Source organism: Nanorana parkeri, unplaced genomic scaffold (genome assembly GCF_000935625.1).
Source record: "Nanorana parkeri isolate BGI_ZX_2015 unplaced genomic scaffold, ASM93562v1 scaffold2233, whole genome shotgun sequence".
In the NCBI taxonomy this organism is placed as follows: domain Eukaryota; kingdom Metazoa; phylum Chordata; class Amphibia; order Anura; family Dicroglossidae; genus Nanorana; species Nanorana parkeri.
The window spans coordinates 79,013-91,066 of NW_017308501.1; the positions used below are offsets into that span (position 1 = coordinate 79,013).

General features: G+C 42.8%; 1 protein-coding gene across 1 annotated transcript in view; it reads right to left on the bottom strand.

Annotated features, from left to right (window-relative positions):
• Positions 1-12,054, bottom strand: part of LOC108801163 (meiotic recombination protein DMC1/LIM15 homolog) — a 103,673-nt gene that overhangs the window by 9,564 nt on the left and 82,055 nt on the right. The window contains exon 7 of the mRNA XM_018573094.1: positions 2,530-2,590. Coding sequence (XP_018428596.1) covers positions 2,530-2,590 — 61 coding nt within the window. The remainder of the gene's footprint in view (positions 1-2,529; positions 2,591-12,054) is intronic.

The window sequence follows — 12,054 nt, forward strand, 5'->3', positions numbered from 1 at the left end:
ATTCAGGGGGAATATGAAGATAGTGGAAAGAACAGGGGGCATGAGAGAGATGGGGGAGAAAACAGGCATATCTCCTAAACCTACAGGTGTCATTTATAGGTTTAAGAGATATGTGTCTTCAATCTATAGAAAATAAAAATGAACCTGTCCCAATTTATTTAAGTGTAATAATTATCTAAAATGCTTTAACATACATCCTAATATTTAAGAAAATCTACTATTTTTAAGAAGATCTCCAGAGTTGTTCTGACTTCTTAAACCTGTACTATATAAAACGGGGTATATGAGTGTGTGCATGCATGAGTAAATGACTTTGCATTTTTGTAAGTATGTGTGTACATATGAGTGTATGTATATATGTGCATATGTAAGATGGGGCCTCATGTTTAAGTTGCGCCTTAGGCCTCACAAAGTCGAGAGCCGCCTCTGGCAGTGAGGACCCAGCAAACAGAACACACACAGGAAACAGATGAAGACAGAAGAGGTAAGGGTAAATAATTCATTAAAATAATTATTATTTGTAGCCTAATGTTGTATAAAGTACTGTTGCAGCAATGCAGAATGGCACCCTCTATGGAGGACTACAAATCTCAGAAGTACTTTATACAGAAATGCCATTGTTATATAAAGTATTGCTGGGATGTGTAGTTCTCAATAGCCTGTGCCATTCTGCATTGCTGTAAATATTAGGCACGCACCGATATATCGGCCGCCAAAACATATCGGCTGATAATGGGAACTTTTGGCTAAATGCCAAAAGTGCAATTTTTCTGCCGATACAGCGGAGCATCCCTGCTTTCTTTCCTCCCCGCTTGGCGCTGTTCTGTGTCCCAGCGGGGAAGAGAGAAAGTGACAGCCGGCCGAGCGCTGCGGGAGGAGAGTGCTGCGTTTGTGGGGTTTTTTTGGGGGGGGGTAGGGGAGGCCCCCATAAAAATCTTGCAACAGGGCCCTTTGTTCCTTAGGTTGTTAAGAACACTTTACATATTGCCATTGCCAAGTGTATAACGTTGGGTAATAAAAGTAAAAGATCACAAACTAAGCCTGTATGGCTAAATAAAAATGTAAAGCAACACATAAAGGAAAAGCGAGTGGCATTTAGAAAAAATAAGATGGAGGGGACGGCATTGGCGTTCCATAACTACAAAGAATGGAATAAAAGATGTAAACTAGTAATTCGGGCAGCTAAAATAGAGTGCGAAAAGCATATAGCCACAGTTAGTAAGAAACAATAAAAAAATTCTACCAATACATAAACAGTAAAAAGGGGAGAAAGGAGCAGATAGGCCCAATAAAGGACGAAAACGGGAAGTTAGTATCAAATGACAAGGAGAGGGCCGAAGTGCTGAACACTTTTTTCTCCTCAGTATACACTCACGAAAAATACTGGTTTAATGTACATGATGAAACACATAGTTAATCACAAAATATACCCAAGTGGTGGACGGAAACCGGGATACAACAAAGACTTGATCTACTTTATGCAAATAAAGCATTGGGACCAGATAACCTGCACCCCAAGATACTTAAGGAACTAAGCGAGGTTATAACAAGACCCTTATTCCTCATTTTTAAGGACTCTTTAATGACTGGTAGAGTTCCAAGTGACTGGCGGAGGACTACGGTAGTTCCAATATTTAAAAAGGGGGCAAGATGCCAACCTGGGAATTACAGAACAGTTAGTCTTACATCGGTAGTTTGTAAACTGTTAGAGGGAATGATTAAGGACTATTTGGTAGAATTTGTTCAGTATAATTAGTGATAATCTGCATGGGTTTGAGAAAGACCGTTCCTGTCAGACTAACCGGCTAACTTTTTACGAGGGGGTAAGTAGAGATAGCAACATTAGCAACAACTCTTTAAGATGAATTCTGTAACACAGACTAGAGGCCACCACCTAAAATTGGTAGAAAAAAAATTCCGCCACAAGGGGCGAAGGGGGTTCTTCTCAGTTCGAGCGGTTAGGGTCTGGAACTCTCTGCCACAGGCAGTGATTTCAGCAAATAGTGTGGAATCATTCAAGAAGCTTTTGGACAATTTCCAGGGGGTACAGGTACTCTTAAGAATGAGATGACTCAGGGACCTATATACACACACACATACACTATACACACACACACACACTTATGTCTTTATTCAACCTCAAATACTATGTAACTATGTAAGGTTAAAGAGGAACTTTACTCACCAATTTCACCAAAACAGTTACTTTTAATGCATGCCAACTATCAAGGTTGCCATTGTGCTTTTTTCACCTCTCAACTAAACTTTCAAGCCCACAAACATATGGGTCATACCAGATCATATTTGCAGCTCCATGGCAACTGCAATCCAAATACAGGCTAAGATTACACTCTTTGGCTGTAAGGGATAGGAGGTTGTAGTACTGATTCATGTTTAATATTATCTGGGATTAATGCGGTATGAGGTGGAATGTATGTCTGTTGGAAAAAAACAGATAATTTAAATTTCTTCTGATCCACAAAAAGGTGTCTATAGAATTTACATATTTATATATGTCAAATAACTTACGTCATTGTTGCCCCAGGGTCAGCAGTCATTTGATTAGTGATAAACACAGCAACATTGTATTCTGAAAATAGAGCATAAATGACTAATTTCAAAGTTAGTTGTTGAGTTTAGAACCAGACATAAGTTGGCAATTTTTTCAAAGCAAAAAGAAAACACCTTATTATTACAGATTTCAGCAAGGTTGAAGTATAAAATACGTTCTGCATGGTTTTATAAGGTGTACATACTTTCTGAGGCCCTTCTATAAATCAAGTAATGAAATCAAAAGTTCTGACTTCACTTGCTGTATACGTATTCCAAGTCAGTGATTCAGAAAGTATTGAAGCCAGAGTGAGCCAGGCAAATATCGTCTGCAGAACGAGGTCAGCAGCGGCAGCATACATATTTCCCACAGCATGGGTTTCTTTAAATTAAACTATACAATACAGGGCTGCTATTACTGACATTGGTATAAATATACTAGCTGTCTGGCTATTCTTTTTTTTAACATTCTTTATTTTAAACTCAACAGTTAACATGACACACTACCACACACACGCACACACACCAGGGATTGGTGTAACATTTTAGGAGCTTGTAGGAGAGAAAAATGTGTTCAGGTCTCTCTCCCACTTTTGCAGGAAGTAGTTAGTTGCAAAATGCTGCTGTTGCAGGATGAATTGGTAAGATAAAGATAGAGCACCCTTCAGGGGTCCATTTGATTTACAAATTATTTCAAATGCATTGCTCTCCGACTAAGCTAGGGAGACTACAATGATCTATATTATCAGGCCTGTCACCCAGCTTAGCTGTTAATTGAAGAAACGTGAAGTGATTACAGAGAAAGTCTTTGTTTCTGGTAAAGAGCGCAAAAAATGGGAGCGTTGTTTACATTTCCAGAAGTCAAGTCCAGAGAGTGTAGCTAGTCTGGTGCAAGCCAGGCGGATGAAGATGTGAAATTGGCTCCCACAAAACTCTACGCCAACACCTGTCTGGCTATTATCCTGACTCACTGGCTTCAGTATCTTCTGAGGTACTGACCAGCATGCATATCAGGAAAGTCAGAGTAAACTCAAAAGTCCTCATCGGTATAATTAAAGCGTTTAAGCAAGAGTGTCAGCAGGTCAGCTTGGCAACTAACATTTGCAGAATGACAAGTTAGTAACAGTTTCAGATATGGATAGCTCACATTTTTGGTTAGATATACATATTTGATGAAACCCTTCTGCAGTTCTCTTGAGATGAAAACGTGGCCTCACTTGAGGAGTGAACTCTGTTTGATGACTGGAGATGCGGGATGGAAGAGATATGCTCTCTGGTCCCACAACCCCACAATTCCTATTTTGCTCTTTCCCCATGCTGCCCTACCCTATCGACCCTTCAGTTATTTTCTAATTTTAACACCTACCTACCCTTTCCCTTTCTTCCGCGCTTTTCTTTATCTTCACTTTTATTAAAAAGAAAGCCAGAATGTATTCTGGTTTTAAGTAGAATGATGTACAGAATCACAATGTTTGTCCACATGCACTTTGCTTTCTATCCAGTGTGTAACCTTTTGTTATAAATAAGGAATTTATAAAAAAAAATACATATTTGGTGCACTAGGGTAAACCTAGTGATGTGGAACAGCTTGTCAAATATCTCAATTTAAATAAATTGGCTTAGCTTTCACGCACCATTAAAACTCTACAGAAATAGAATTTCTAGACTTAATGTTAACAGGTAACCCAATACATAAGGTAACAACCAAGACAAATTTTCACAACTTAGACATTAATAACTATATCTCCACTTTTCAAGTACACAATATATAAAGGCAGAAGGCAGGTTACATGATGAACTAAAACATACACTCTTCTAGTATCCTATGTTGAATAGAAATAGTACAACATTCTGTCACAAACAATTGGAGGATCATTCATAAAATAGGACTTACAGTACTTACTGAAATACTTTTCTTGGAGTGTATTCAGTGACACAAAGTCGTTAACCTGTAAGTTATACTGCCACCCACAGGAGGCTTGGACAGCGTCAAACAACTGTAGGGTAGGATAATTCTCTCAATTTTGTAACATTATAACAAACGTGTATAACAAACGAGCGGTTCCCTGTATGTGGATGGATCGCAGCTGTGGAGCAGCAGCGTTTTGTCTTAGTAGTAGGTGGTTCAGGTTGGGTATCAGCTATAACACTCTATAATGTGGGAGAGTAAGCGCTGACCCCATATACTTCATACACCACCCAATTTGCTATCGAGAGATTACCACTTGCCGTTGTATTCTAGTCATGCAGCTGGCGAGGCTCAGTGTGGTAGCCAATAATGAAAATAACTTTAACTTAAGGAAAACTTCGGATAAACAGTATATACGTGCACAGGGGTCTGATGGGGATTTGTAGTACTGTATAGAGGTATTCTGCAAGGAAGACACCAGCAATGTACTTAACTCCAATATTGACCCGAGTACAGTCTATCCATATATAGCAAGTATTTCTACATCAGGAGTAATGGTATCCGCCTTAAGCATATAAGGAATATAGCAAATGGATTGATATGCACAATATGTGGCAATTCAGGTTAAGTAGTGCAGTGTACTTGCGGTTGCGTAGCATATGGAAGAAGTGAAGAGGAGTCCAGCAGGATAGCACAGATGGCCCCTCTAGGTCAGCTTTAGGATCTCATTGACACTTGGGGTGCACACAGGGATCCAAGAGCCACAGGTTCAGGATGGAGTGCAGTGGTCGGTGCGGCCTCTGGCCGGGCACTGCGGCCTCTGGGCAGTCAGTGCGGCCCCTGGGCGGTCAGTGCGGCCTCTGGGCAGCCCCTGGGCGGTCAGTGTGGCCTCTGGGCAGTCAGTGCGGCCCCTGGGTGGTCAGTGCGGCCCCTGGGCGGTCAGTGCGGCCTCTGGGCAGCCCCTGGGCGGTCAGTGCGGCCTCTGGGCAGCCCCTGGGCGGTCAGTGCGGCCTCTGGGCAGCCCCTGGGCGGTCAGTGCGGCCACCCTGGCAAAAAAGTGAGCCGGCCGCAACGCGGGCAGTGTGTTCCGGTCCGATTCTGACCAGAACGCACTGCCCTATGGTGTGAACGAACCCTTATGGAATAGTGGTTGCTTTGCTAAGGTGAGTTGCTGCCAGATTTAACAAAGTCCTTTTTAAAGAGATACAAAGCTAATAAGAACTTGGGGGAGCAAACATATTGAGGGGAATTTAACAGTTGCACATTGTAACCGGCTTCTCTCTTCAGTTGCACTTTAAAAATGAAGGAGATAAGCTGATTGGTTGCCATGAGCAAGTACTCCAAATTTTGTCTGCTCCAGTTTTTTTTTTTGTTTTTTTTCCAGTTTTGATAAATTGCCCTCCTTGTGTTTCCAATCTTTGCAGAGATAGACTTAGAACAGCGGGTGGACCAGGAAAGTCTCTACAGGGGGGCTCTAAGGCCCCGTTCACACCTGGGCGTTTTGTAGCGCGTTCCTACTCTCTGCAAAACGCTCAAACACCGAAATGGTTCACACCTGGGCGTATTACAGGCCGTAAAAACGCGCTACAAAACGCCCTACGCCCAAAGAAGAACAGGAGCTTCTTTGGGGCGTATTTGCCACGCGTATCCATTGGGATACAGCCAGGTAGCCCTCGGAATCGCGCGTTTGTCGTGCGGTTTTTCACCGCGAATCACGGTACAAACGCGCTGCACGAAACGCGTATATTTGGTACGCCTAGGTGTGAACCCAGCCTTAAGGATGCAAGACTGGGAATAGCAGTGATAGAAGCAACAGGCTGAACCTCTAGTTTCAGAGTGGTGTTCACTACATAAGTGAACACCACTGCAAAACAGTCTCTTCCTTCCTTGGAAGTGAAAGGTGTGGGAGTGCGGTTGTGGCCTCTGTGGTCAGAGTCAGCAAATAACAGTGTAATGTGGGCCATAAAGTATGCATACTTATAATAAAGGAGATCCAGCCATAAGCAGCAGTGGGGAGATGCTTCCTCAATGGTGAATGGCAGAGAAAATGATGGAGCACTCCACCTAGCAGATTACATCAGAGCTCAGTCCCTCAGCATTAAGCCTTTCTGAGTTAGGAACTGCAGGAGCTCGGCGATCTAAACAAATAAGGTAGCAACTGGTGCTCATCCCAATCAGCCTACTGTTGTGGAAATTTTATTAGGATGTGTTTTTAGTATATTGTAATATTGTCATCATATTGTCTCTCAGTGTCAGGTTTACTGCGTCACGCTCGATTGGAACGTGACCCGGATTAAATCACCACTGAGGGTAAACCATTAGAGTAGATATCTTCCAGTGGATGTGCGTGGCGGAGCAGTGTTTTCTTAGCGAGTGTATAGACGCCGGCTAGAGCCCCTGCGCAATACGCCGATTTATTGGCTTGGCGTGGATGCATTTGCTTTGAGGACATAGTCTTATTCAAGATACATATCTGGGACGGCAGCTGCGACACAACCCGAGTCCGGCTCTCAGCGGCTCCTACAGAGACTCACTATTACCGGAGGTGCCGTCGGTGGGCTGTGGCGGCTGGCCAGTGGAGCTGGCAAAAAGTTGAGCAAAAAGTCGATGCTACAGTTGTCTGCACCAATAAAAATATTGCTTATATCCAAACTATTCAGATGCAATTAGATGAAGCTTGGGCTATTACTGACCTTGAGGCCACGGTTCGATTGTTTTTGAAGGATACTCTTCCTGATAATTCAGATCATAAGTTAGAAGTGGATAGGGTCCACAGGGCGCTTATTACATCTTGCCCTGATGGCCCCCCTCGAGACGTTCTGGTGAAACCGCATTATTATCAGACTAAAGAAATGTTGATGGCAAAAGTTTGGAATCTTCAGGATTTGCAGATTGCATCGAAACCAATACAAATCTTTGCGGATATCTCCCCTGTTACTATCCAGAAGAGGAGAATTCTAAGACCTCTCCTTCAAATCTTGACAAAGAATGCCATCAAATACAGATGGGCCTTCCCATTACTAGTGTATTTTTTCTTTAAAAATAAATCGTATTCTTTTTCCACAGTGCCGGAGGGGCAAATGTTGCTTTCACAGCTGCGGCTGCTGGTAATGGAGCTCTCACAATCAGGCAAGAATTCTCTGCAAGATATTATGAATAGGGGTAGTACAACCGTTCCGTTATTACCACTCTGGGAACGGCCACGTTCACGTTCTTCAGCCCCTACTACATTGTCTTGATGAGAACCCATGGGGGAAGAAAAATCTATTGAGCCTCAATTGACAACTACAAGTTGTCTTGGAAGATTGCTAATAGTACATTCTAGGGAACTACTCGGCTGGCGTTTTTCTTTTTTTTTCCCCCCAGGATTATTGAATCTACAATCATCCTCCTATTGAACTATACTTAGGGGGGCTCTCCATGTTTGAGCGGACTCAGCCAAAATGGAGGCCTATGGCAATGACACTGATATTGTTTGAAAGGGGTTGAAAAGAGGGTAAATAGTAAGTGTAAAATTTAGATTTCACATATGTGGAGAAAGTGCATGTTATGGGACGATTTTTGAGTAAAAATGATTTGATACGGAATGAAGGGGTCAATGAGCACTTAAAACTATGTTAGTAGGTTAGGGAGCACATTGATAAGTTAGTTGTTTAGAAAGATGGGGTTAAAGGGGATACACAAGGTAAATTAATTTTCACTATTTGCTATTAATTGATAAATGCTGATAAGAGCTACTTGAACTAATTATTTCACTTGGAGCACATGGTATTGGATTACTATACCCCAATTGAAAACTACAAGCCCTCCTCTGTGGTCTATAAACAGCACATATCAGGATATAAGTTAATATTTTTTGTATGTCACCGCCTTATATTGAATTTCTGTTGGGCCAGATGGGGGTTATGCCTATTTTTCCATCAGACTTAGGAACGATGTAGAACTGTGTAGTTATAGTTTTTGGGGCTCTTCTTGTATTTTTGTTTTCCCTTTTTTTTTATTTATATATCACCACATGACGAGTTTATATTTAGGGGGGCTCTCCCTGTTTAAGGGGACCTAGCAAAGCAAATGTTATTCGTATAGTTTAAAGAGCTGAGCGGTGGGCATAGAATTGAGCCGGGGAAACAACTGGCAACTACTTAGATAAAGTAAAGTGTGGGTGTAGCACAAGGTGGATTTGGTTGTTATTATAAAACACATAGAGATCACAGTAGTGAAATATTGAATAAGGGGTATTTGAGGGGTTTTTTTCTCACTTTTCACAATGGATATGATATAATGCACAATATATGGAATGGGGGGACTGAGGGGGGTACATAGTTGAATCCTAGGTTAAGAAACACGATGATGAATTAATTTAAACAGGGATTTGAAGATAACACATTATTTAAGTTAATCACCATTAGTTGATGCTAAGGGATATGTAATTATGGGAATGGGAACACTGAATTACTAATTAATATTGAACACTTGTAGTATCACCTAATAATCTACAAACTCAAGGGGGAATCATGGGTGAAGGTAAAATGCACAGATATAATCATTGGGTATTCGGACTGAGAGGTTAGGGGTACACTAGTTTTGGATAGTTGCCGGTTGATTTACTTATGGTAGCTGATAAGTGTAGAATAAATGGTATCAGAGTTTAGAGAAATGCTAACCATGGAGAGTAGACCTCAAGATGTTAAAGGAGTGGGGCGCAGACAAGCAGTCGAAGACAGGTGCCCGTCCCTATTAGATCTAATCAGGGCCGGACTGGGACTAAAAATAGCCCTGGGCATTTTAGACTGAGCAGCCCAATCACGTGACCACCAACAGGCCCCACCCCTGTCAACAGGGGGCGGAGCCACTAGTAAGTACCGGAGGGCTACAGCTGACACACAAGCCTTGCTACAACCAATACACAAACCTTGCAACAATGTAGGAAGCTTGCTATAGAGAATATCTGTTTCACTAGTCATCCAACCAGCTTTCTCAATTCAGAAATTTCTGAATTGGATGGCCAGTGAAACGTCTTCCAAAAAAATAGTCCAGTTGCCATGACTTATTTTTTACAGATATTCCATGACCTGGATGAATGAGAACCTTCACAGACAAATTGCTATAGAGAATCGGATCTCACTGGCCCCCCAACCCCTATGGCATTCTCTGTACTAAAGTAGCTAACACTCTAATGTCCCCCGCACAGTCACACACTATTATTATACATTTATAAAGCTCTGACACATTGTTGGAATGTAAAAAAATTGACATCTATGATACAGCTTTGATGGAAGGTTAAGAGGTTCGACCGAGAAGGCTCTACTGCACGTGGGCCACCCGCGGCATTTCCCTACACATACTACAGAGCAATAAAGTATTAAAATAAACTACGATCACACTAATGCTGCATGTTATTAATCTGAGTGCCCCACTCAATATGTGCGCAATTGGTGGCCATATTGAGTGGGGCAATTTAGATTAATAATGTCCTGGATTAGTCTGACCCTAGTTCATTTTAATATTTATTAAAATCTATAGTATGTGTATTTTTGAAATGCCGCGGGTGGCCCACGTGCAGTACAGCCTTCTCGGCCAATCCTCTTACTTCTAAGTAAGTAAGGTCCTTGGAGATCTCAGAAGTTGGAACTTTCGATAGAACTTCGATAGAGCTTTTCTCCTCCTGATTAAGGATGGGCTCGGACGCCAAGGCCAAGCACGCCAGGAAGCTGACAGCGTGCCGCGCCAATCACAGGTACTGAGACATTTTCCCGGTCCGCAGCTGCAGAGATCAGGAAATGTCTCAGTGCCTGATCAGACTGCCGAGCCCCCTCAGATCCTCCAAAGCCCACCAAAAGGTATTGCACAGCACACCTGAGACTCTTTGGTGGGCTGTGCAGAATCTATGCTGGGCTCTGCCAGCACAGTCCTCTTACCTTGCACGGCCTGACCTCTTTGGAACACCCGTTAAAAAAAATACAACCCCTGTACATATACACACACACAAAACCCCAGTCCGTGCCCAACAGACCTTACCAATCATTTCTTCACAATCTTTTCGGCCAGTGTTCACTGAAAGAGCGCTGGCCGAAAGGATCTGAGTGTCGGCGCAGATTCAAACTTGCAGTCTTCTCTTCCTTAGCAGCAGGGGGAGGGGCGGCGATTTGCATATGAATGAGTCGTGATATTTACATATGAGTGGGTCACGGCTTATTGATATGTAAATTACCACGGCCCATTCATATGTTAATATCATGGCCGGTACCGGGACAGTGCAGGAAGAGCCCCAGCAAGCTCCAATACACATACCTTGTACTTGCAGTCTTCTCTTCCTTAGCAGCAGGGGGAGGGGCGGCGATTTGCATATGAATGAGTCGTGATATTTACATATGAGTGGGTCACGGCTTATTGATATGTAAATTACCACGGCCCATTCATATGTTAATATCATGGCCGGTACCGGGACAGTGCAGGAAGAGCCCCAGCAAGCTCCGGAGAGAGCACAGAGTAGAGAGAGCTGAGTGAGGAGGTGTTTTTCTGGCCTCCCCCACCAGGGCCCTCTAGTGTCTACTGTGTGGTAGTGCCGGCTCTGCTCACTACCACACAGTAGACACGGCTCTGCTCAGAGCCGGTCATCGGGCATAGCGGCCCGGCCCGAACATAATCAGGTTGATTGTGTTCGGCCCGGCCCACCGGGCAAGTGCCCGGTTTGCCCTATGGCCAGTCCGACCCTGGATCTAATAGTGGGGGTTTTTCCCTACATGCGTCAAGTAAGAGAGGTGATCTAGAACATTGGAAAGACCCGGATATCTGTTCTAGATCAATAGAGAACTATAAGTCCCCCTAAGGGAACGGTAATAGTGAAAGTTATAACATAATTTAATTTGAGTGGTCTTTAAAGTGTGAGTACTGATGGGTTAGATGAAGTCTACTAAAAGGTTAAATTGGGGTAGTAAACATGTTAAGGGCAGATCTAATGCCTAGTTACACTCATTTATTTAATTATGGTATAATGGATTAAATATGTATCCTTATATTGCGCTCAGTGTACAGGTTGAATTAATGGTCATTAGAAGCTATCGAATTATAGTTATGGATAGCGGACATCGGATTGAGGGCTGCATTTTTGAGCAGTTATCGAGCAAATTGCTAGTACAATCTAATTCAGGCTCCTTATAATTTCTAGTGAGTTTCAGTACCCTAGAATTATTGGTGTAAGCAGCTCTGGGAGCCAGGGACCTGGGGGATAGCAGTTTCAATCAGTTTGCTATCCCGACCAGTTTACAAAATGTGGACTTCATACTAAAACGGACCAAGAAATATTAGCTGCTTATGTTAGATCTTCTTTATGTGCCGTTCGCAGTCGTGCGCCCTCACTTGACCCGAGCATGGGGAGTTCCCCCTGTTCGTGTTGAGTGAGCCACTCGTATTGGGTGACTTGTAAATTGTATTTCGATGGGGCACTGAGGTGCCCTAGGTTTTTGTGTTTAGTGTTATGTTGTTATGTGTGTTTTTTGGTTTATGTGGTTAGAGTAATCTACCTTTTTCTTTCTATGGACCTCCTTTGTTTTTCTTTAAACCTTTTCTTGTTAAGGTGGGGGCCAGGGAGGGGG